Source organism: Haemaphysalis longicornis, unplaced genomic scaffold, assembly GCF_048455015.1.
Source record: "Haemaphysalis longicornis isolate Haplotype H1 unplaced genomic scaffold, Haemaphysalis longicornis Haplotype H1 scaffold_1, whole genome shotgun sequence".
NCBI lineage: Eukaryota > Metazoa > Arthropoda > Arachnida > Ixodida > Ixodidae > Haemaphysalis > Haemaphysalis longicornis.
In genome coordinates this window covers 216267644-216294135 of record NW_027526203.1, presented here as the reverse complement: position 1 = coordinate 216294135, position 26492 = coordinate 216267644, and the positions used below count along the sequence as shown (strand labels likewise).

The 26492-nt window shown below is 45.7% G+C and overlaps 1 protein-coding gene across 6 annotated transcripts in view; it reads left to right on the top strand.

The window, feature by feature from the left end:
* Nup214 (nuclear pore complex protein Nup214) overlaps positions 1-26492 on the top strand; it is a 221979-nt gene that overhangs the window by 10610 nt on the left and 184877 nt on the right. For all 6 annotated transcript variants that reach the window (XM_077673352.1, XM_077673339.1, XM_077673343.1 and 3 more), the window contains exons 3-6: positions 8216-8436; positions 15237-15435; positions 23193-23321; positions 24397-24500. In XM_077673352.1, the coding sequence (XP_077529478.1) occupies positions 8216-8436; positions 15237-15435; positions 23193-23321; positions 24397-24500 (653 nt within the window). The remainder of the gene's footprint in view (positions 1-8215; positions 8437-15236; positions 15436-23192; positions 23322-24396; positions 24501-26492) is intronic.

The following is a 26492-nucleotide window of genomic DNA, read 5'->3' as shown; positions in this document are numbered from 1 at the left end:
AAAGTCTTCAAAAAATCACGTTGTAAATCTTATCATCAAAGGTATTATGTCGGCGTATGTCCACAAATTTGAACTCGTCCTTTTCTGGGTCCCTGGCCACTGTGGTATAGCCGGGAACGAAGCTGCGGATCGAATGGCCGCTGCTGCTATACTCTCGAATGCAGTAGACATCACCACATTACCCTACACCAGTGGTTCGCAGCCATGACTGCCCCGGGGACCCCTTTTGGGCTTGCTAAAGTGATGGGGGACCCCACGATGGAGCATATGTTGTTTGGTGTCATAATGTCAAACAATTTCTACTTGCAGCTTACGTAGCCCACACACTTATTCGATGCCCGCCTTTTATGGTTGACGCTAATGACGATGCGCACCATGTTAAACAATCTGGTCTTGAATCTAAAATTCTTCTGAACACCTATATATTGCCTCTTCTGTGTATGCTTTTTTCCTTCTCATAGCTGGCTTGTCGTGCAAAAAGCAGTTGTTAAAATAGGTGCTCCGCGGAGAAACTAAACGTACATGTAATGCGACAAAGCTACATTTTTTGCATTGCAAGAAAGTGCTGGCAAAATCGAGAAAAAGTTTTGAGTAAAAGCTTTGAGGTAGGCTTCGCGGACCCCTCAAATGCTCTCGCAGACCCTCAGGGGTCCGCGGACCCCCATTTGAGAATCACTGCCCTACACCGACGTGAAACCACACATCAAACAACAACTTCGCAAAACATGGAAAACACATTGGAGTGAACAAACAGACAACAAGTTACATGTAATAAAACCACACTTGGGACCGTACACCTCCGATACACGCAACAGATACATAGAAGTCGCCTTGGCTAGATTACGGATAGGGCATACGCACGCAACGCACCCGCACCTGCTCACTGGATCTCCAAGACCTCTGTGCAGCAGGTGCGGAGAGGCCCTATCCGTGATCCACATCCTCATACAATGTAAGGCACTCGACATTACACGACGCAAACACTTCCCACAACTACACACACGACATATTCCACCACACCCGTCATACTTCTTAGGAGACGATGCCATGTTTTCTGTCCAGCACACCTTTCAGTTCCTATCAGAAGTTCACTTTTTACAACTCATCTCATACCATCCATAGTTTTACCCCTGGTCCTATACACCAGCCGCCTTATTTATTTCTTAACCACTCTTGTTCTTCACCCTGGCCCTTTACACCAGCCGTACTCATAGTTTTTAACTGATTTTATTTCGTGTTCTCTCCTCATCAAATAACTTTCTGTTTGGCGCTCTTTGCCCATGTCGGCCTTGTGCCAATAAAATCAAACCATCATCATCATCGCTCGCCGCACCGCGGTGCCGGCAGTGCTGGGTCGGAGCGCCGAACCTCCGCTGCCGGTCAGCGTAGGCTTACCATCGCGGCAAATATCTGAACGCCACTTTTAAATTCAGCGCTGATAACAACCCCTAGCACAATTTTTCAACACACTAACATCTACTTTCTCGCATGTAGAACTTCTTTTTCACGATCAGATTGATTAGAAGAGTGGCGACAAGCTGTTCCTATCACGGTCTGTGCCGGTTCGAGCTGCAGTGATATTAAAAAACGGACGATGGCGAAGACATCGCCGGCCTAATCGCCTGGCCAAATAAAGTTGTTCTGTCTGTCGGGTGGCAGCGACTCATCCGAGTCTGACGATTCAGACGACATGTCGACTGCGCGGGCGAGTGCGGACCATGTGCAATCGTAGCAGACGATGCGGCGAACGTCCCTGACGTCACGGGTGAGACCGTGACGTAAGGCTGGCCCGCTTGCAGGCTGGCCTTCGAACGGCCATTTTTCCGCGTGGCGACCAAATTTGAAATTGGTTGCAATAAATGTGCTATAATTAATTCTGTGTTGGCGGCTGACGGCTTTTGGTTCGATTTTCGTAATTGCTGGGCCAATAGGTATTCTTCACAGCATAAAAACTGAAAGCGAGAAATTTCGTGTCAGTACTCCTTTAACCCTTTCAGGGTCACATTTTTTTGCCATATATAAAAAAAAAGTGACCCTGATGCATCCCCCCTAGGGTCGATTTTTTCTATTGCTAATTCAAATTATTCGGATGAATTTATTTAGAGAAAAATTTATCATAATTTTTTAGGATGACCATAAAGTGACAAAAAAATCTTTTGTGTTGTTACATACATGTCGTTTATTCATGAGTAACACAAGACAAATTCTAAGAAAGTTTCGTGAGTGCAAGAAGGGGAAAAGCGCAAGAAGCGCATCAGTTTCACGGCCGCAAGAAGCGGGAAGCACCCGGAGGACGAAACCGAAACTAGCGGCTGCATGCTCGCGCGTGACCAGATGAGCAAGCGGTAGCCTGCGCACCGCTGTAGTAAAGCATGCAGGAAAAAAAAAGATAAGAAGAGCCATCTGTGCAAGCAAGAAATTTTATCTATTTCCGCAGTGTGGCAGCTCTTGGCAAGCGAGAGAAATGACCGAAAAAGATGCGCTTCTTAAAGATACAAGCGATGACCTACATGTACGTCGTTGACCCTGAAAGGGTTAAATGTGTCTCCAAAAAGCAGACCATGTGACTTGAAGGTTAAAACATTCTGTAGCTGTGCATGAGGCCGCGAGTTGGCGTGGCGATTCCCTTCCACAGTAACTTTATTTCTGGTAACACACAAATTCCCCTTGTACACTTTATATCTCACTTCCTTTCATTGAGAAATAAATTTGAATTTTCACAAACAGGCCAATCCAGGCACCAGATGCTTAGAAAAACAAGGGCTGTGCTTTTGTGCGTGTGGCTCGACCAAGTGCGTTGCTTGATAGTGGGCTGAGTTCTGACATGGATGCTCGAGGCACTTGTGGTTAATTTTTTTTTCATAATTAATGTGTTTGGCGGTACCATGGAACTGTGGCCTTTAAAAAAAAGAACCTTGCAGGGATGTCTAGCTGTTACGAGTGTTCTTTCTTATTCAGTGCCCCAAGTTTGCAGTACACCTTGAAGTCTGTGTACAACCACACTGTTGAACTCATATTTGAAACATACAAGTTCCTTTGCTGTGGATGGGGCCATGGCACGTCATACAAGCGACACTACAGTATAGTGCCATAAAACCTTTCCTGTTCAAGAAGGACATAAAAAATGTGCTAAAGACATAAAGCTTTGCCGTTTTTTCTTATCAAGGGCACTACGCCTCCATAGGGAATCATTTTGTGATTACGAATTCTGTTTACTTTGGCGATGGCCTACGAACCTTTGTGTGCTTGGAAGTAGAGTGTGCATGCACATGTTTGGGGATAACTGCCAAAACACAACCGTACACACGGAAGGGAAATCCCAGGTCCCCTCGTGGCAACCTACGGCAAATGCCACACTAACGCCATTCGTAATTATAAGGTGAACTGTCTCACAGTTTTGGCATGACAGAAAATCACCATGGAGATTGTGCTATTTCAAGTGGCTCATTTTTGCGCTGCTGCTATTTACACAAGCACACACTCAGGTTGATTGTAACGCACACAACTTGTCAAGTTTTTTTTACACCCCAGAAAGATAATAAATCTGCTGAATAGTGTGTCCCGCCAACTGAAATAAAACCCAAATTTCAGGACGTAATTTTTAAGGTTTTGATTTATCAACAATAAAAACACAAGTAATACCCAGGATTTCCTCTGGCATTTGTAGATGATAAAACTTGCAAACAGAGTATGTAAATGACCACATAGTTGCAGGCATTTTGCTTTCCTTTCTGCACTGTACACAGTTTTGTAAAAGAAAAGATATGGCTGTGCCCACTTTTGTAAAAGCTAATTATTCATTTTAATTTCTTAAATAACCTGTAGTTAAATAAGATGATACTACAAATAATCGGGAACATTCGTCAGTGCAGTCAGAAGAGAATCGCCACTACTTGAAACACAGCGACAGCAGCAGCCTCTGGGAAATTATTAACACGCTGCCATGCCGGCATATAGCCGTGCGGATCTCTAGAACTTCTCCTATGGCACTTAGGTTGTGTGGCTATCTGCATTCTGTAATATATGCTCCATGAACACTTCAGCGATATAGGGGGAGTGCAAGGTTGCGACTGCAAACACGTCGCCAGTTTTCATTCACAAAAGGCTTAAACAAAGGCAAACAAGAAAAGCAAAACCAAGGGGTTTATTCATCCCATTCATTACATAAAGGGCTACTATCTACGTTACTTCGCCGCCAGTAAACTGTTGTTTACACACGCCGATCGAAACACACAGCACACGCATTCCAACACTCTGGCTCACGCTTACGTCATTCGCTCGACAGCCACGCAACACATTTTCCATGAACGCCCACCGAGACACCGAGGTGCTGGGTAGTCCACAGAAAATAGAACACTCAGAAGTCGTTCATTTCACTCAGTGCTCAATGCACAAAGTTGCAAGTATGGTGGCTAAAATGGAAATGCACTCTTAATAAAACAATGAAGACGGTCGCACATAATGCAATAATAAAAAAACGTTTTTCAAGTCCGTTCAATTAGTTCCTTGTACGTTTTCTCAGTTAGCGAAAAAATAATTATATTTGTCTCATCACCGCGGCGAAATTTTCACTTCTGTGTACATTGCAATGCCCATGGGGTGCAGGATAGCTTGGAAACGTATTCTTGAACACCAAAAAAAGTCCTGCATTTCTTCAGTTCGTAAGATTACTCACCCTGCTGTTTTGCGTACGATGAAATTCCTGTCGCGGTATCGCAGGTATCCATTTTCGCATGACTTCGAGTTGATGTTGAATTAATCGTAACACTGTCACCGTAAACACCGAAATTTCCAACAGCGAAAAGCGGCACATTTGCTTGGCGTCACACCATCAACACGAGCACATTGCAGTCGAGTCGTAAATTTCCAACATCAGGCAACACGTGCCATGCCCGCGCACATGAGCAAGGAGACGAGATGTGGCTGACTGAGTACATCCTGGTATAAGCAGGTCCATCGTGTTAGCAAATAGTGCGGAGATACGCGCCCATCTTTCGACCTTTTCTAACTTGTTTTCTGGTAATGATTTTATTTGGCAAATACAACATCGCTTAACGTTTTGTTTTCTTCATCCGAAAAAACTATATCTGTTATCAGTACTCAGGAAAAATTTTCTGCCACTATTATTGCTGCGCGCACGAATACTAACACAGCACGGAACGCCTGACGCTCTTTTCCACGAAAACTTCCCTTCGCACGACCCGGCTACAGCATCGACGCGCGCGGCACTCACGCCGCACCTCCCCGGCCGGTCGTGGTCCCCTCTACCTTTTCAACGCTTCCAAGAACTTCCTTTCCCTGCCTCCTTCGGTCCAGCTTGGGTCGCTCTCCCCCTTTCTCAATGACTAATTTCAAAGTGAGCTCCGCGGGAAAAGGAATGCGGTTGTTCGCAGATGCCACCATATTTCTGACTGCGCCCGCAGGAACGGGGGCCGCGAAAGTTCTTTCCAATTTGCTTCGACGCTGAGAAGGCCGTTTTCAGAGAAGCCCGCTTTTTCACTTGACCGCGGCAGCGAAGGGCCGCAGAGGAAGAATTCTCCGAACTTATACGTCTTTCAGTCGACGTTCATTCGCAAGCTTTGCGGAGGCACAGTATCCAAAGTTGCAACCTGAATTTGAGCGTAAATCTGTCTGTAGCTGCCTTTAATCGTATTGTTGGTATATTAGGTACCTAACGTTATTGAACAAAAACTTTCATATAACTGGCCGATGAACCTCATCATCGTTATTCAGTCTGTGTTGTAGATGTAGCTAGGTAAATCATGAGTGTATAAATTACGCGTCATCAGTCATATTGGAACTAGCGGAATAGAATTTAATGGTGCACTCAAATTATACCTTTATAGGCTAACACTTTTTTATTAGCAGCTCGAGACTTAGAGGCTTATGTCACTATGTAGTTAGCTAAGGAAGCTTTTATGGATGCAAGCCTCTAAATTCTGCGCCAAACGCTTTCCTAATTCCGGCTAAATGTTGCCTAATTGTCACACGTCTAAAGGTTTACTGTTATATATTGCGCTGTAGCCAGCCGCAGAAACTTTTATGGGTGCCTCTCTTTAGCTTTGGGGCTGATTCTCTCTAATAATTGGCAGAAGACAGCTGAATGGTTCCAATTATGTAGACTTAGAGATAGACAACGGCCTATATCCAGCCAAATGAGCTTTTATGGCTTTCTCTCTTTAGCTTTAGGACGAATTCTTTTCAATAGCTGGCAAAAGACAGCTCAATGGTTTCGAGTCTGTTTACATTCTTTAGGGCAGGATGCATAAAAACTTCAATAGCTGGCTATAGCCTAATTTATGCACTTTTATGGGTGACCATAGGGACCCATAGGCGGCCATAGCTCACCATACATTTTTCTATAGACGCCCATAAGGCATTTTTGTATGGGTACTTTTCTAGCAGAAACTTCAGAGGCATTGGCAGTGATGTGATAGCTGCGCAATTGCGCCTAACTGCGCCGAGAGGTAAATCCTGCTACAAGGACTCTGATTTCAAGCAATCTGCGCCAATCTTGTGCCGAAGCTTCGTTTCTCAGGGCTTCCTCGATGTGGCATGCTCTTTACGCCACAAGCGTTAAAGAGGAGGGAGTCTTGAAGTGTTTTCTTCTCGCGAAAACGCGTCACGCATGCTACAGGCGCACTGATGCTGCCATGGAACACCCGCAAGCTGTGCGCTGCGCGGCCGGCGGGGGCAACATGGCGGCCGTTTCGGCCTCTAAGTAATGTGGGGATCTCGAGCGACTACTTCCAACCACTCTCTAAAATGCTGCTCAAGGTTCACACAGAGTTGCTTGTGCGGTGAAGGAGCTGGTAATGTGGGCGAAAACGGTACCATCCGCGCCGCTAGTGAAAGTGCCCATGCCATATCATGCCAACGCGCTTGCGTTACGTCACTTCCGGTTGTTTGCTTTTAGCCAATCAGGGCTCGCCAAAAGGGACACTTTTGAAAGGGACGCAAAAGGGACAAAACTCGAGAATACCGCCCCTGGAAAGTCCTGGAATTTTTAAATGGTCCTTGAAAACCCTTGATTTTTCCGGAGAGAATCAATGGCCCTGTCTTTTCACAAGAATTTAGTGTTTGTCATGGATTTTAGGTGTGAACAAATGTAAAGAGACAGTGTAACAATCAAGTTTCAGTGTATTGCATGAAATTACAAGTTTGGTGGATTTTCATTATTACAAGGCAACATTGGGAGCAGGCACTTGTCAATCCAATCCATATCACGATACAATCCAGTGAAAGCCAGCTTGTGTTCTCTATTTTCTATCTTCCATCTAGTCTGTGGACGCTTGCTCATTGCATGTTTGCTGTGCCTCTTACGCTCCATCTATGTTTGCGTTTACGTGCAAATGGTGGACGTGTACATAGTTCATCCTGCCTTGAGGCAACACTCACTCGATTTAATTTCAGCTGATACTCTTGCTGCCAAAGCAGGAGATGCAGGCAACATTAACGAAGTTTTGAAATCAAACAGCCTCAGCAAAACGCAAAGAAAAAAAAAACCTCTAAATACCAGCCATGAAATAATAAAAAAATAAAGCTGGGGGAGCATTTACGAACCCTTTAGCACCTATCTAAACGTGCACTAATGTGCTTAGGTATTGCGCAATAAAAAACTTTTGCATTGTGTTGGAAAAGTTATAAATAATCCCTGATAAAACATTAGATGGGGACCTTGAAAATGTGTTTTCTGGTCCTTGAAAGTCCTTGAAAACCCTTGAATTTTTGCTTTTGAAGCCTGTACGAACCCTGTTAATACTTTTTCTGGCTGCTCCAAAAGCCGATTCTGCTGCTCCAAAATGATTCAACCCAATCACATCACTGCATTGCTTTTGAAGTTTTGTTGCACTTAGTGGGGCACTTCATATATCAGTATTTGTGTAGACAAATGCAACCTTATTTGCAGCCTTATTTGGGCAGAAGTGAGGCAGTGCTGCTGTCACATTTAATGCTGCGCAAGTTTTTTTTTTTTTTTTTTGGTCACAAACCACGTTAAGACAACTGGAATATAGGTTGTCTGTGCTGTCCATGCTTGTATAATTTGCGAAGGGGGCCCTGAGGAGGTGTATGGGCTGGGGGTACTCAATCGTGCAGGATTTTGTTAAAGTGCATTTTTATGCATTAAGCGTACTTTAGTGCAATGGCCAGGATTTCTTGGGGAGTGCCGCTTTCAGAGTGCTTCACTCAGGACCACTTTGTGTCCCCCACGCAGGGGTGAAGATCTACACCCTGGAGGACATCCAAGAGTGCGACGCGGAGGAAGGGCCGGGGAGCAGGGCCCCGACGGACCAGTGCCCCTTTCGCCTGCTGCCCACGACGGGGCCCGTGCTCCTGGTGGCCCTCAGCGCCGACGACCTGACGCTGGCCGTCGGAGTGGTGCGCGATGGGGTGCCCGTGGCTGACATGTATGATGTCCGGGGCTTTGCGGCCCAGGTGAGAAATGCAGCGCATTGCTGGCATTGTTCAGTGCTAGGATTTCGTGGCACTAGAGTGCTTCTTTGTGCATACGTGCGTACTGAATGTATTATTCTCCCCTGGACACACTGGCTGCAGTTGAGGCCCATTATGAAAATTGCCAAGTAATTATCCTTTGGCTGTAGTTCAAGGTCTGCGGCAGTCAGAGTGCATGGGCTTTAAAGGGGCTACTCACATAATCCTGCTCACTCGTCTATCATGTGCACTTTCACCATCGTCTTTTAGCTGCTGGTTTCGTGCATTGGGTGATTCGGGCAACTGCTGTCCGAGAAAGGGCTTTTGTCTGTAAGCCTTTGGCCAACTTGTTGGATGTTAATTTCTTGTCCTTGCAAGAATGTGGATCTTGAGGTGACCTATTTTTTTTTCCATCAAAGCTGCAAGAAAGGAGTGGATGTAGTGCATTAGGAAGTAGTGCATTGTGTGAAGTCTCCTAAATTATCGAGAGCCTCGTGATTCCTGTTCAAGTTTTCTATTTCTGGGGTTGTAATCTAAGAAAGAAGGCCCAAACTTTGTGAGGCACTTTTTCCGAAATTCTTTAGAACAAATGCAAATGAACTGAGGGGTTTCCGTATCATCACGCGACTTAGTGACGTCTTTGGTGTAGAAGTGCTACACCTGGCATGTAGACAGTAATCACAGGAAGCTTAGAACAAATGGGCTGGTTGGTCTTGTACAACAGAAGCCTGTTGGTCTGGAAGCAGACAGCTTTTTACAACCTAGCCCGCCTACTTACCTGCAGGCACGTTGCCTGATGGGTATTCTGTTGGATACAAATTTTGATGGTCTTTTTATAGTACAAATTAGTGGTGAAATGCACTGAGTGGGTAAATGCAATATTTTTTTTTTATGTACGTAAAAAATAACTTCATCTCGGTCACTTTGCATTCCCCCACACTGTGCAGTTCGGCTCTCTTTCATGTAGACAAGGGAGGCTTGGCATGAGAGAAAAGTTCCAGGTTTGAAGGAATTTGATCAGACAGCAGGATGGAAGGACAGGTGATGGTACGCCATAGAGATTTGAGCTGAGGTATACTAAAGGGATATCTGGCACTAGTGTCTAGGGAGGCCGCGCTTCCATGAGGGTGTTGTGGGCCACTTAAAGGGGTCGTGAAGAGAAAATGCATTTGCCTTTGCTTAATTTTGTCTGCTTGAACGACCTTTTAAGAACATAAATCCCAAACATTCTCACAATCCATTGCTTCTAGAATTCAGGAAACGCCTTTGAAATTCTCGTTTTGAGGTGCATTGCAAGTGACCATGTGTGCATTGTCGGGTGGCAGCGCAACTAGCAGTGATGTCACAGTAAGAGCATTTGAGAGTTAAACCAGTTAAATGCTATTTGTGTATATTGCTCTGTACAGCTGCAAACCCGACATTTTAAAGATAATGCATCCTTTATTCGTTGCCATAAACAGTTTTCTATCGACGTGACCGGTGTCACGGCTGCTTCAGTTGTGTGGCAACCATTGTAGCAGAACTCAGACCTACTGGCTGTTTGTACAGTTTGTAGCCAGTTTCCATGCTGAAGTTCACGTTGTTCTGCTGAATTCGCCTCGGATTCTTACCTTTTTTGTATCAAATGGCACAACACCACTCCAAGCAAAAAAAGAAGGGCCCCGTGTGCGATTTGAACTTGCAGCCGCCGGTCCAGCCCAATGTTAGGGCCAGCCTCACTTTATCCACTACACCATCGTCGAAAGAAGCGCGCGCGGTAGAAAACTGCGGCGTTAAAGCTGCTTCGCATTTGTAACCCAACGCTCCGGTGTGTTTTCATGAATTCTAATCAACCCAGAGCATTAACCGCCAACTTAATGTTGAACACTTCTGCAGTAAGGCAAAGTGGAGCATACCCAATCAACGAAACATTATTAGCAATATTGTTTTTGGAGGAAACATGAAAGCAATCGAACTGCGTGATGGTGGGACTCGACGACTCAGCACTGTATCACTGCGTCTCGCTAGTAAATTCTCATTTTAAGCTTTCGGTCATTCATCTCGTCAGGTCATAGATTTCACATTCGCGCAACTGACATTACAGGCTACGTGAGACAGGCGTCGGCAAGATTGTTCAAGAATACAGGCAGGCAGACAACAGTTTAGACTTATGCGAGACAGCGTAAACAGCTTACAAATACCCAGTTTACTTTAAACGTGGTTACTTCTGCCTGCGCCACTCGCCTGCGTTGTTGACTGAAAGTTTGACCATGTTGATCAGTCGTATCAGAGATCAGACATCTCCTGTTCAGTTGCAGGGTGGGTTTCATCATGGTGCCGATGTTGTAGCTTTATCTGACCCTTTGCAAGCCCACTCTATGCCGACATATTGTCCAGACAATGGAGAACTGTGATTGGCTTCTTACTGACTTACTGAAACGTCACTTCACGAGTTGAAGAGAAAAGCCTCAGTGAAACCGTAACTGCATTTGTTTTCCTATTTGCTGATATCGGGCAACGAAACAGGTATGCATTGTTTGTTTATCAAGGTTCCACAGATAAGTACCCACACAACACAGTTCGAAAATCTCTTCACACGACCCCTTTAAGTGTTCCGTTCTTACTTGGCATAGCCTGCAAACAAGTTATAAAGTTGCTTGTGGTTGCGAAAACCGTAATATTGGCATTAAGAGCCTTTTTAAAATTGTGTTATCCAGAGTTCTTTACTACTATGTAAAGTTACGAAGCGTCCCTTCATTTACCCCCCTGTGATGAGGGGCGCACGTGTTGTGCTGCCATCTTTCAGCAGAAATTTGAATTTGCAGCATACAAATCTCTCGGGATTTGCAAGTATACGTCTTAATTACAGATTTCAGGCCGTTTGATTAACATGCCAAACATCGCAATGCGTAATGAGATGGCTGCAGAAAATGCGTGTCCCACATAACAGGGATGCAAATCAAGGGCTGCTCTTTGATACGGAGAGTTCTGAAACTTCATATGCTGAAGGACTTTGGTTTTATCTACATACAAATATACCTTAGAAGACTTGTCTGGATAAAATTTCTTTAACCTTTTACCCACTTTCCGCCGTTCTGGTCCGAAACTGTTTTGGCAGTTTCTGGCGCCCTGAAGAAAACGCAAACTGTGCAAGAAAATTTCACAGGATATTTATTTTTTTCTCTTGCATTCTGCTTGCAACTCCTTTACCAATATTTGAGCAGCGTGTGAATCCGCTCGAAGCATTCTTTTGGGTGCAGGCCAGGGTTGTAACTGCAGGTTTTGCAGAAAAACAGTTTCCCTCCTGCCTCCTTTTGTTTTTCTATTGCTAAAATTAGCTCAGTTCTTGCTGCTTTGACCTGGACGCTTGTAGATGAAATGGCTCGTCCTATATAGCCTTTCCTCACACTCCATATGTGCAGATGGGCCCCGCTTTTTGGCTCGAGCCCTCAGGTCACCCACCAGCTGTTGGTTGAGGTTGCAGCAGTACTGCAGGTGTCGCTGCTCTTTCTCACCAAGATTCTGCTGCTGTGTGCACCTCGAAATAATACTGCTGGCAATGGAACCCTCGAGAAGCCAGAAAAAAAAAGATTTCGCCAGCCACCATTTCATTTTCTTTCGAAAAAATGGATAGCTCGCACAGTAATTATCCGCACTGTGCTGTCTCCACTGCTGTCGTGGTCTTCGTCACTTGCTTCTGTCGAATCACTGTCATTGATGGCTGATGGAGACGCGTAATTCTCTTCCTCACTGAAGTCATCACCGCTTGTGCTAAGTGCACCAGTGTAGAGTGCACGCGATGAGAAAGCGGCCATGCTTACCAGTGAAAAGCGCATGTGAAAACTCTCTGGGATCCAGAAGGCCCGTGCTGAGCATTGTGCTGCATCTTAGTGCAAAAAGAAGTAAACTTCAAGAGTTCACTTATCCCTCAAGAGATGGCACATTATGTATACAAAGAATGCGCGTGTATGACAGTGCGAAAAACCGCAAAATTTATGGGGGACATGGCAATTAAAACTATTTTTGTTATTTATGGACCAAATTTAGTTAAATTTGGAGAATTTGTGTAGTTAACTAACCTAATAACAAAACTTAAATCAGTTTAAAAATATCTTCTATACTTTTTGAGTTACCAGACTAATTGCCTTCACAAAGTCTCTCCAAGATTAACTAACTAATTAGCAAAAATCCAACAAGATTTTTATGTCAGTGGGATCAGGAAGGTCTATTCTGTGCAAGGAAGCTATTAGATTAGTGCATGGTTTCTCAAAGTGGGTTCCGCAAAACCTAGGGGTTCCGCAGGCCCCTCCTTGGGGTTCCGTGAGCCACTGAGAAATTTTCCCTGGTTCCGCACTCGCCAAGTGACTTAGATGGTGAGGCGAACCCAAGGTGCGATCGATCTAAGGAACCTCCATTACTCATGCCTGAGTGTCAGTAGGCACATCTCAGTGCATAACTATAGTGCCTAGAATATAGCATAACAGAAAGGTGCGAGCTGCACAATAAATCCCGTTAGCAGCTTGTAGCAAGCCAGTCTCCGAAAACGGCCTGCGTGGTTAAAATATTGCACTTGAATCTCAACCTTATATTACCCCCATGTGTATTTTTCCTGTTTGGAGATAGGTGCTGCTAGCATACGCGCTGGCGTAAAATCGACATTCACGTGCATAAAATTCAAAAGCAAGCAAGCTTGCATCCTTTTTAATTTATTGCACGTGAATGTAGGGTGAATGGAATGAAAAATGGCGAGGGGTGGGGGGGTTCCTTGGCACTTAACAGAGCTTAGCAGAGTTCCCTGGGACCAACATGCTTGAGAACCCCTGGATTAGTGCTTTATTTCCTTTAGGTATCCAAAAAGAAAGCCAGAAGCTTCACTTTCTTTTTGACATGAAACTATTTGTGATTTTGAAAGGAAGGGGAAACTTTTCTTGTTCTTTCTTTATGCTTAAAGGATGTAATGCAATAATCTAATAGCTTCCTTCCACAGAATAGATATTTCTGATCACACTGACGTAAAAATCTTGCTGACCTCTAGCCTAATTAGTAGTTAATTATGCTGAATGCAAGTTTAAGGTAATTAGTCTTAACTTAGAAAAGTATAAAAGGTATCCTTAAACTGATTTCAGTTTTGTTGTTAGAATAATTTGTTACAGAAATGCTCCTAATTGAATTCAATTTGGTCCATATATAAAAAGGTCATTTTACTTGCCGCATCCCCCCTTAACCTTTAACACCCAAGTTGGGCGGAACCCGACAACAGACTGCACCGGCCATGTTGCATTTTCCGGCATGGCCTGACAACGGACTACAACAGGTTGAAGCTTCAGGCAGTATGAACAAGGAAAAAATATTGCCCCTTATTGGCGGTCTCTTACTTTAGCCTGCTGTCTCACTTCTTGCCTTGTTAAAGCAGCAGCTTCTGCCTACGTTGTAGAGCTGTCACGATGCCCTGTTGTGGGCCTTGCCCTTCTTACCCATCTTAGTGAATAACAACAAGCCCAGAAAGAGTAGCATATTGCTCAACCGGCGAGTAAATGCTCCCTTTGTGCCGAAGCAGCGTTACGGGAACAGCATGCTGCCCGTGCACCACAGGCACGGAGGGTGCACAACAATAGAATTTCATTCTAGGACCTTCTTTTGAGGGGAAGGTTAACCCTCAGTGATGTGACCCTTTCCATGGCAAACCAGATGTTTAGATAAGCGCCCTGCTAGTTAAATTTCCCATAAAAGATTTCGTAAAACCAGCTCATAGTTCAAGGACAAGTCAAAGCTTTTATGCACATCTGAACCCACTTAAGCCCCCAATGTCATTTGTTTTCTTAGGAGGCCCTGGTGGAATGAAGAGATAGACAAGCATGACAAGTTCAGAATAATGCCTGGGGTGCCCTTTTGGGTACTCGACTGTGCTAGACCTTACCACTCTTGTGCATGGTAGGCTGTGGGAAATCGGATTTGCTGACAGGACAAAAGCAACAGTTGGGGGCTTTCTTAACATCGATAAATTCTCACACAGATGCACACAGTCTGGAACAGAGTCGAGAAGCTCCGTGGACTATTGGTGACTCTCTTGAAGACCAAGCAAATGCACCCGCAAAAAACTCCTTCAAAAGGAGAGCAAGCTGTGTTAGCTGGTATGTGTCCATTAAGGATGGGAAACAGCGTGCAAAGACGAAGATCTTGCATCTTTGTCCTCGTGTGCAGTTTTAGATTCTGAATGTCAACGTCCTTAGCTGCAGAAAGCCGCTGTATGGGTTGGTGCTTTCATTGTCCTGAAGTTCGAAGGTTCCGGGTGTCTAAGTTAAAAGGTGCTTCAAGTATCTTGCGTGTATCCCTATCAGCCAAAAGTTAATATTGCTTCAGTGGCCTTGGTGAATGGTTTGTTGCAATTGTAGCTTCCAGTGGAGCGGGGTCTAGTCTTTGTGTAGGATCCCCTAATCGTCATGCTCGACATTTAGTTCCACAGGAGAGGAGGAAAAATTTCAGGGAGGGGGGCCCGTCAGGTCATCTGCACGCTAGCTTGTGTTTGCACATAGCATTAGTATCCTGATTTCCGATTTTAATTCCACGAATCAAAAAACACTTTATGTGGGCTCGTTTGGCACTGACAGTTTTGGGCTGCCTACAATATCAATTGAATTTTACTGGCTCTATATTCTAACTTTTTGTTTCTTTGTTGGAGAAATTTTGAAAATTGTGGGATCAATTGGGTTGTTGATGTTGGACTGTACTCGAAGTTCATGTCACCTGTGGAAACACTCACAATGCGCTGTTGTTGTTGTTCTTCTTCTCTGTCTCTCTCTCTCTTTTTTTTTTTTTGTCGCCAGCCATTGGAGACACGACCCATCGCTATGGTCCGACTTGGTACACAGCCAGGTGTGATGCTACAAGACTTTGCATGGAACCCCGTGGTGTGCGAGATGTTTGCCGTTTGCCTCAGTGATGGCTCAGTGTCCAGCTTTGAGCTCTCTGGAGAGACGCTGAAAATCCTCGGCAAGCTCCCACCCTCTGCCAGGGGCACTTGTTGTAAGTACCCCTTTTGAGCTGCCTTTTGTGCCTTCGGTTCATTGCGCAGTCCTCTGGTGAAGACGTCTAATGAGTAACACAACATGCGTGGGCTGGGAAGTCGGCAAATTAAGGGCAAACTAGGTCAACTGTTATGCAAACAAGGGTTAAAGGTGACGTTTGCTGTGCTTATAAGGCATGCGAATTGGCTGCATGGCAGAAGTAAATTATCAGCAAGATGAATTCATCTGTCTGCTCGGGAAAGGCTGAAAAAGCCCGTGATCCCACTCCTGCGCCGAATTGTGCCAAACAAGAATTCTTGCACCATTCTGATAAAAATCTGCGAAATTGCACCAAAGTGCTCCAATGTTCTGTCGTGGTTCTAGAGGGTGTCATTTCGCACTGCCACTACAACGTTGAATGGGATTTGGAGGTACAGTTAAACCTCGATGTAACGAACTTCAATGTAACGAAACCCTCGATGTAACGAACCACGGAATTTTTTGTAACTTCAAGTGTATGCACACCATGTATTTTCACCCTCTGTGTAACGAAGTCCCGTTTGCCGGAATTTCAATGTAACGAAGTTTCATGGAGAACGAGGCACGATATTTAAGTTGTAGAAGTAGATTTTGGAAGACGCAAGCGCCGAAATGGAGTCCCAATAAAACGCGAACGGCGACACGGGTCGCCCAATGCCGCGGATGCAGCCAGCCACGGAGTCTTTGATTAAGTCCCTTGCCTACAAACGGCGTGGCGTGCATACACGGCTGGCGCACTGTTTCTGTCGGAGCTTAATCGTCTACGGCTTAATCGGCATCAGCGTGAACCGCACGCAGCGTTTTCTCCCTGCAAAAACGCAAAACGCGCCCCGCAAGCCACAGGCTTGCTGACGCAGCCGCGGAGACCACCCGCGCGATGCGGGTAGCTCCAGCGACCGCTTCTAACCTCTCGCTGAAACGCAACTCGAGGGGCATATGAGAGGGGCGTGCGAGAAAAAAAGCGGATAACGTGGGCGAAATTTTCATTGTAAAACGTGACACGCGCCGCTTACGAAAGTGCCCATCAAATATCCTCCGCGGTGGTAAGCCTAATCGCCACTGGCGTTGCCGCCGCCGCCGCAAGCCGCCGCTTTGCGCTTCGTTCGAGTTCGCTCATGCTTGTTGGGTTTCGTCGTCCCAGCAAGCATTTGTGAATCCTTGCACGCGCGTTTTTTTTTTTTGTTTTTTTCACACCGGCGTTTGCGATTGCGTGCCGGCGGCGGGAAGTGAATCGCGCTGCGCGCAGCAGTGGGAGGAGCCTGACCAGTTTCGCCAATGGGGAGGCGCGCACCCTATGGCGGGAGCTTCGAAGCGCTCGGGGATGCCGGCTGGCTAGACGATAAGGCCGCCGCGAAGGATATTTGATGGGCGCTCTCGTAAGCGGCGCGTATGACGTTTTACAGTGAAAATTTCACCCACGTTATCCGCTTTTTTTCTCGCATACCCCTCTCGTTTGCCCCTCGAGTTGCGTTTCAGCGAGCGGTTAGAATCGGTCGCTGGAGCTACCCGCATCGTGCGGGTGGTCTCCGCGGCTTTGTCAGCGCGCCTGTGGCTTGCGGGGCGCGTTTTTGCGGGAAGAAAACGCTCCATGCGGATCACGCTGATGCCCGCGTAGACGATTAAGCACCGATAGAAACAGAAACAGTGCGCCGGCCGTGTATGCGCGCCACGTTTTCTTTTTCAGGAAACGCTTCACGGGATGAACACTTCATTATAACCGGGAATTTCAATGTAGCGAAATTTCAATGTAACGAAGTAAATTACGAATTTTACCGACTTCGTTACATCGAGGTTTAACTGTAATAGGAAGTTGGGGAAGCTACCAGTGGACATCTAGCGGCACTGTTGTCAGTCAGAGAGATAGCAGACGTAGCATGTAGTGTCATGTAGGGCCACCATATAAGCTTATTTTTAGTGGCTCTAGTGGGACGCCCATAGCTTCAGTCGACGTTGGTACTACTTTATGGGCCACCTTCACTGACGGCTCTGAGACGGCGCTTGACAAGTACTATTTTGGTTTGTCAGATTCGCATGGGGTTTTCCCCCAGGAGGTGTCTTTGACCTTGAGCTGAATGTGTGGCTGTGTCGCGTTCATTTTGCTATTCGTTTTTTATTGTGTTAGCAATGGATACGGCATGTCGGCAAAAGTTTTAGCCGTTGGTCCGCGGGCACAGCGCTCCAGAAGGACATAAAACAAAAGAGCTCGTGTGGATAAGAGTGACGTCGGTGAGCTTGGCTGTGGTGCCTCTGTGCACAGGCCTCTGGTGGCTCGGCCGAGGTGGCAAGGTCAAGGTGGCAGCGTCTTGAGCACAGTTTGCACTTCTGGGCATGTTTGGCACGATGTGCAGATTTTTCTCGCAAATGGCATATGCCCAGTTGCAGACTTCTGAAGCGAGAATAGTCGTTGCAGAATATCGACTTGAAAAACCAAAAAAGGCATATGTAACACAAAAAAGGCATTTTTAGGCGCTAAAAAGACCACATAGGCCCATATAGTCAAAATAGGCGCTAAAAAGCCCGTATGCACCGGAACCCCGCTCTTGCGTTCCTCAGTGTTGCATTTTTCCGGCTGCTACGTTGTTTATGTCTAGTCCCGGCGCAGCTCACATAAAGTCCAATGTATTAAAATCCTCACTGTTACGTCGTGGCTCGGAGTACGTTCCCGGATCATTCGTCGCAATCTGACTCTCCAAACCTGCCCGGGCAACATGCACGGACCGCCATTTTGACGTTTGACAAGCCTTGGCCAGGATTGGTTACGGAACTGACTGCATGAAGCTTACCGAGGGTGCTATTCGTCACCACTAGATAGCCCTACGTTACTCTATGCTATCACCATCATCACAGCGCTTACAATGGAAGTTTCACTTCGGAATGTCGAGAGTACATGTTTGCCATAAAGCACCACCGCAAGAATAGCACGCGCTCTCGTCGTCATCGTGCGCGTTAAGGTTTGAGAACACCGTTGAACTTGCAACCGCGAACTTGGTCGTGCCTTGATGGCGTCGCGAAAATGAGAGGCATTTTGCTTTCAGGAAAACCTTGACATACTAAATGCAGCAAACAAGCAGCCAGCGTGGAAGAGAGTTGAAATCGCTAGGGACCTTGCATTAACGCGTGTGGTGTTTTTCAGTGATCACAAAAAGCGGAAATCCTACATTCTCGAGTTTTTTAAAGTTTGAAAGCCAAAGTTACAGACATACATGGTTGCAAGTCAAAGCTACACTGTTTTCGTTCATTTTTGAAGGTTTCCTCACTGGCATTTTTCTGGTTGTTACGTTTTGTTTTCCTGGTCTGGGGAAAAACGTAATTACGGGGTTCCACTGTAGTAAAAATACACTTATAGGCACAATCAACTACATATTGCTGAAAATGTTCCCCTTCTTTTAATTTGTGGGGATCCTTTAGATCCCTTGTTTTCCCTTCCTGCGAGTGTGGCCTTCAGACGAGCGCGCTTTCTCGCGCTGCACGTGACGTCATCTCGCGGGTTGATGCGCCAGCGGGGAAAACCGCCCCTCTGCCGCCGGCACTCCTCCTCACCCAGGAACCTGCCTCTTCTCCCCCACGCCTTATAAGCGTGGCGCGAACACTTCGTTGCTCTCTTGCTTTTGCTCTTGGCACTTGGAAGGGAGATGGAGGAGGGAGGATAAGGAATGCGAGGGAAACGCGGCTCGTCTGCGCCCTCACCGCCACCCTTCCGGAGTGAGGCCCCTGACCTCAATTGAACGCGCGAGGTAGGCCTAGTCCTATTTCGCCGACAGCCCACTTGTCGTCTCGGCCATCACAGCCTGTTTGAGGCCGGGCCTTGAGGCGCACCCTGATAGTGTAGTCCTTAGCCCCGTTGAGGTGATCAATATGTGCTGTACTACTCGGCCAATAAATCTCCTGGTTCGTCTTGGCCCTTTGGAGCCTGTTGGCGCCTTTGTCGGTGAGTCGAACCCGTCGTGGCATCCCTCGCGGATGCCGCGAACCTCTCTGGGGCATTATGGATGGGTCATTTAGTGGCCGTGGTGGAACCCCCTGTATCCCACATGGGCCCGCTTAGTCCCACCAAGCCCACAAGTTAAATAGGCTTGATAGGGACTGAAGAAAAATAAGGCATTTTGCCTAAAGTTCCGGTCTCTAACGATGACATCGCAGCACTGGGGAACGTAGAAGCTAGTTTGCCAACAGTGCACATTTTGGATTGATCTCTCTCTCTGCATCCTCTTATTTATGCGTTTAGAAGAAACATGAAATGCCCTTCGCGAAACCCATATTTAAAGGAGCCATGAAGAGAAAACACAAGTTTGGTTCATTCAAAAGATTGTCTCGTTAGAATCATACTGACACCACTTTTAACGTAAACTTCGCTCAAATAAGCTACATAATTAGGAAAAACGGGAATGGTCATGCGACCCACCAGCTCATTTCCCGCAACAGAACCTATGTCGTCACATGAGCCAAGCTCTGCGATTGGCGGAGGCTGGCAGAAGCAGACGCAAATTAGGTAGAACTTACAAACTAGACAAACGAGCGATTTGCGCTTAAATTTAGTGCACATTCTTTACAAAGCAATAAGAATGATGGGACAAACAGTGGAAGTTACGAAAGCACATGTAAACATAGAAGTACTGATGCGTTCTGCTGTTCGTACTGCGCACAGCATGCTTGGTTTAGCTGCTGCACAGCGCTACGGGGCTTGGGGTTGTCTCAGACGACACTGGCCGATTGACGCAAGCAACGGTGTCTTACGTGACCCCATTTGTCGAGCGAGCACTGTTTCAGGGAACGAATATTTTCTCCCAGAACAAAAACAAGCCAGGTTTAAATGCGGGCAAAAACAAACCAAACGCTTGCCACGGTATGGTGGCGCCATCTAGGTTACGGAACAAAAAGAAACGCGGGAACAAACCAACACCGCTGTACAGGGTGGAAACAACCTTTGAACGGTCCCGTGCCGCCGCAATTGGGCCAGCGGGCTCAACGCGTTATTCTTTTTGTTTCCCACGAGACCTAGCAACGCGAAACAGACAATATGATTCAAACTTCTTCAGTAAACCGCGTTGCGGCGATAATTTTAGCGCGGTTTTGACACAATGCCTTGCTTCGGCGGCGAGCGAGCAACCGAAAATGGCGGCGCCAGCGTATACGTGTCTCTACCCTGTACGGCGGATGCGTGAATGAAGGTACTCTAGGCTGCAGAGCGGTCGGTTTGAGTGATGTCACTTGGGACCACGAAAACGCACGATTGAGCGGGAAAATCAAAATTTTAACCTAAATTGTTTAATTTCTCAGTGAATAAAGCACCGTTTGTATCCGGACAAGCGCTGGGGCCACTATAAAACACGAAATCTTTCGAATAAAACCAACTTGCATTTTCTCTTCATGGCTCCTTTAAGATGTGTGTGGAGGGACATTTGTGGTGCAAGTTATTTTTAAAAAATAAAACTCATGCATTAGTACCGGGAAAGGGACCTGCGAGCAGAGGTTTGCAGAGCAAGGATGGTACTACCCCGCAATGAAGGCACGCCTGCAAGGGTTCATAAATCAGGCTTAAATTTCATGCCTTGTTTTGCCCATGCGCCGAGTTTCCTTCCTAGAACTGACATGAACGTCCATGGAACTGCCATTTACGTTTTATTGAAAGGAAATTCTGTTGTTAATCATTCATGTCCTCATTTAAGGCCAACTGACTCAAAATTTCGCCCTCTTGAAAACCCTGTTTTCGTACAGTCTGCCTACAAAGAAAGCAAGGTGCTAAATATAACAGCTGAAATACGCGCATAGACGCCGCAAGCGGTAAAAAAAAAAAAAAAAAAAAAAAAAAAAAAGAAAATTGGAGGAGAGTGCAGCCATTGAAGTGACGTTGCAGCCGACCAGCAAGCGGCCAGACGGCCAGTACCTAGAGAGCAAGCCTGCGCGCAAGCTCAACGCGCGCCGTGGCAGCAAATGCGTGAAGCGTCCACGGCATTGCTCGACCGGTTCTCCAGCTGCGTGGCTGGCCAGAGGGGAAAAATCCCTGGTCGGCAGTAGAGTCACAGGCGCGTCATGGCTGTTTACCCGATCTGCCAGCAGGTGCAGCGTGGTCTGCGGCGGAGCCTTCTTAAATGCTTTTGACTGATTAACAAGGCGTTTCACGGGGCTACCACTCGTGTCCCAGCTGATTTGGTGGCACGTACTACACATTCAAAATAAATTTGGTCGAGGCAAAATTTGAGTGCAGTTGGCAGTCATTTTTGAGTTCATCACGTTAGGCAAAAGCTGCCGCCATATAGAGGTAGAAAATGACTTCGCGAACGCGAATATCGCTAAATTGAAAAATGGGTTTTTTCGCGATTTTTCGGCTCCAAAGACCCGTGAGCCCCCTTAAAAGCAGCAGGGTAGCTTTTGTATGTTTGTTTTATGCCTAAGAAAACGTTTTGAAATCCCTTTTAAATGGTCATAGAGCATGCTTCGAAAATCATAAAAATTCCAGTTTTCTTAGTAAATAGTGGTGAATGTTCACTTTGATATATTTGTCACTACTCGCTTCATATTTGCTTAGAAAGCAAAATCATTAGTGTACGCATGTGCAGATTATATTTGTATGGCTCAGTGTAGAGGAGCAGCATTTTGCATACACAATGGCAGTATACTTATTTTCATATTACCTAAAGTTACTGGGGTCTAAATATAGCAATACACATATACATGGTCCAGAATTTCTAGCTTGTTTCCATGTATTGCCATATTTAGACCGCAGTAACTAAAAAAGTTCTCGATGAAATGCAGCCATATGGTGTTAGCAGAAATATGGCACGCAAAACGTACCTTTGTGTCAAGCCATGTTAATAAATTTCCTTGAATTCATTCTTTAAGAATGAATGAAATGAATGAATGACTGTTACTGAATTTTCTTTATCATTTTTAATCATTTTCTAAGCAGGCAGATGAAGAATATATTTGGCTGATACCAATTTACTTTTGTCATGCAACCAATTCGCATGCCTCATAAGCACAGAAAACCTATTTAGATGGAATCATTTTCTATAATTCTACCCAAAATGCAGGCACAAGCGAATCAAAATACAATTTTTCATGTTCAAAATTTAGAATTTCTTCGGTACAATAAATTATGAAAAGTACGTTGGATATCACTTGAAACTAGACAAGTTGACCTTTCTAGTTATATGTGAGCCATGTATGGGGGGAAAACTGACATGCAACAGTGGTCACACAAGCATCGTCTAAAATTGGCTGCGTACCCAGAAGTATTGAGACCCGCCACCTTAACCAGTGAATCTACCTGAAAATTTTCAATGACAAAGTTAAAGAGCCTCAAAGGGAACACCCATTGCAACATTTGTGTGAGAATTTCTTGGTGCAGAATATTTTGAACACTTACGCTAGTGCAGCCTCATCTTGCACTGTGGAGCTTGATCTTACCATCCCACTGTGGGTGGCTGTATTAGCCCTACAGTCAAGCTGGGCATCGCTCGCCAAGCATAGCCGACCTCAAGCTGCCTGTCCCACGCAATCGTGTTTTTATCATCAAAAGGCCGGGTAGGTTGGCGGCATTTCTCGTGCAACTAAAAAAAATGCGCAGTGGGCTAGTTGCCATTAAGTGCCAAACGCCTTATTCTTACTTGGGTGTCCCTTTAAATGGACATGTCGAGTAAAGTATGTCAGCCAGTTATCACCAGTTGGTTCACAGAAACGAGGGTTGCATGACTGCAGCGAAGTGGCCCCCTCTGGTCGCTGCTCCCTTCTATCCAGTGTGCTGGAGCCCCAAGGGAAAACAGCTGGTGGTGGGCAAGCAAGACGGCAGCCTGGGCCAGTACAAGCCCAGCATGCAGGAGGCCAAGGTCATTCCCCAGCCTACACAGTTCGAGAACCCTGCCTGCGGTGAGAACCTTTCTGGGGGCTCGGCTTTTGATCATGATGCCGTGCCTGGCTCCAAGCGGAATTTTGCCCCCACAATCGCTCCTTACCAGGGGTAGCGGTTACCCGCTCCTCTGGCTTCCTATTGCCATATTGCCAGGGTCCCTATGCCACGTTGGGGAGCAGTAGTGCAATGAGGGGGCGGATCTGGGGCAGCTGTCACCTATTATTGTACCAGCCTTTGTTGCAACACAGGGAATTAAGCTCGAATTTTTGCCATTGATGACTTGCAAAATGGCTACCCCAGTGTTCCAACCCATTCCCTCGTATGAGCTTTGCACTCACTCGTATCCCTGCCTCATTGGTTTGACAGGTAACACTGAAATTCGGTTCAACAATATCCTATGACAAATTTTTCCTAACTGGATCTGTAAGCTGTAACTGAATCTGAACACTGCCCCTTGTGCTGCGAAGCCCAAGGACTCGGGTTTGATTTGGCCACAGCAGCCGTTCTAATGAAGGTGAAATACGAAACTGAAACTGCCCATGTGCTGAGACTTTGTCACCTGTAAACAGTTCCTGGGTGGTCTAAATTAATTCGGAGCCCTCCACTACGTTGAATCTCATAGCTCAGGTGTAGCTTCAGAGCATTGGATCGTAACTACTGTCAAGATTATTTCAAGCCTGAATGCATTGCAAACTACCACTTGTCAGTGGGGCCACTGAAGCCAACCATATTTATCAAGATTTGACACATCTTTAGTTGCATCTACGATTAAAAATTGCCTCTGGCAGAGCAAAAAACGCATCCTGTGGAGAGAAGGGGACTTATTTCCCGATCTCATTGGTGCAAGGTCTGCAGCGTTGGTTATGCGAGCAAATGTAGCACTTTCAGTGCACTTCGGCAGTAAACATTGGTAGTCTACCACCGCCGCAGACTTCCTCTTCAAGGTTTGATTCCATTTCGGGGTGAAACGAGCACGTTTTAGGAAATCGCGCCGACCCCTTTTGACCAGCATATGACTAGGTTGGCAGGTCTGCATGGGGCGCTTTGTGTGTGCGTCTGACTTTGCGTCTGTGTCTGACTTTCTCTTTTCAGTGCTAAGTGTGGCTTGGCTGGCCCCCACGGTGTTTGCAGTTGTGTACGGGCCAGCATCTGCCGTGGCGTATGTCCAGACAAACCTGATGATTGTGGCATTCTCAGTGAGTGACTGGGGATGTCTCCTCACCTTTAATTTTTACATTATTGATACACGGGCACTTGTTATGCCTGTTTTGCTCATTAAAGAGGCCTGCTACTAAAATTCTTCAACTGGATTCTTCAGCACAGTGGGAAGTCAGTGTCCTAAATTAGGCTAAATTGAACTGTAGAGAATAATTCTTATCTGGCACCAGATGCCAAAATTGAAAGGTGACTATGTTCTGGGTGACAGTTTTGTAACAACAAAGGCATCACATGACCTGAAAACCTTTCAGCCAACTCAATTTAGAATGATATTAAAAAAGAGATAATGTACATCCCAGGCACATGTGTGCCATGTGAAGGCCTGGTTAACAGTGCTGGAATGACTGTGAACAACAGAAATAGGATACTGCCAGAAAATTTCCTGGAACAGACTGTGCCATTACCACTAGCTGCGACCACTGCTTAACTCTTTGCGTACTGGGCGAAAAGTGCCATTTTTTGTGGGTTTCGGTAATGTTTTTTTTTATGAAAAAACTGTTGGGCGAAAAAATATATAAAGCACACGAAAATGAACTCAAATAGATTCTCTTTTTATTGATGGAACTTTTTGAAATTGTAAAGAGAGAAAATGCAAAATAAAAATTGTCAAATTAGACATTTTAGGTAATTTTAGCACAAAATTGCAAAAACACTCTTTATAAATTCAAAGAAAAATTTTTAGAAAAAATTCTGAAATATACAAATGTTTGCTGCATTTCTTAACAATGTTCTCTAAAAAAATTAAAGCCCTAACTTGAGTGGTTTCTGAGCTACAAAAATTTGTTTACAGGGCTTCAAAACCATGGAGAAAAAAGCTTTTTTCGATTGTTTTAGGCAAAGATTTTTATTGCAAAATCTCTTGGGCGCAGAAATACAGAATGCACATTGAAATAAGGCTAAAAAGACGTGCGTTCTAACAATACTATAAATTTTATACAAAGCAGAAGGTTACAAAACAAAATTTAATTGGTGCAAGACCAACGTTCTGGCAAAGTTTGAAAGAAATTGTGAATAATATATTTATATATCCAAAAAAACCACTTTGGAGGGTTTAAAATGCAAAAAAATATATACACTGATTAGCAAAATGCTTACTACTCATAAAAGTCTCGGTGGGAGCACGTTTCCGCTTGTCCTTTTATCGCTCGGCATGCCACTCGGCAAAGCAGTTCCGGCGGGTGAAGCAGAAATGGACATTGCAAGCTCTGCAGTATACAGTTGTTTTCTGCTCAATTTTCTTCTCTCTGTAGCACTTCTTGCAGTTGAACGCCTTCTCCATTCTCTCTGGTTGGTGCTCAGTGCCAGAAGGAGGTGGGGGAGGGGGAGGAGGGGCCTGAACACGAGGTCTACGTGGTGTGTCTTCAAGTTCGAGCAGCTGTTGTACTAGTTACATGCGGAACGCCAGCTGGTCGTAGCGAGAAACTCTAGAGAGCTCTTCTATCTCAGGGTGGCGCTTCCTGTGAGCTTGAAAAATGAGATGGCTGTTCACGCTGCAATGTCAATACAGTGAACGAAGAGAGTCTTCTACCAGCGGACGCACTTTTGGAGCACATTGTAGGACCCTATCAGCTGATCGGATTTGTCCACCCCAAGCATCCCTGCGTTGTACTCATCAATCAGCTTCGGTTTGGTGATGGAAATCTGTTGCCATCTGCCATCCTTCTTCTCTCTCCTTTTGGCGACAACATGCCTGTTGGCCGTGTGCATAGTGCTCATCATGCTGACGACACGACAGTCCTTCCACTGTAGGTACAAAACACCGTTGTCCCGCAGCCAGCGCACTTCCCCTCTCTTCGCCTTTTTTTCCCAGGTGGTATCTTTGAGGTCACGAGGAAAGCCACAGCGATCTTTCTGAGTTGTGCCACAGGCAAATGTCTTGCATTCAAGCAAATGCAAAAAAAAGGCCGTTAAGGTGTAGAAGTTATCCATGTAAATGCAGTACCCTTGGTCGACGTAGTTCTTGTGCAATC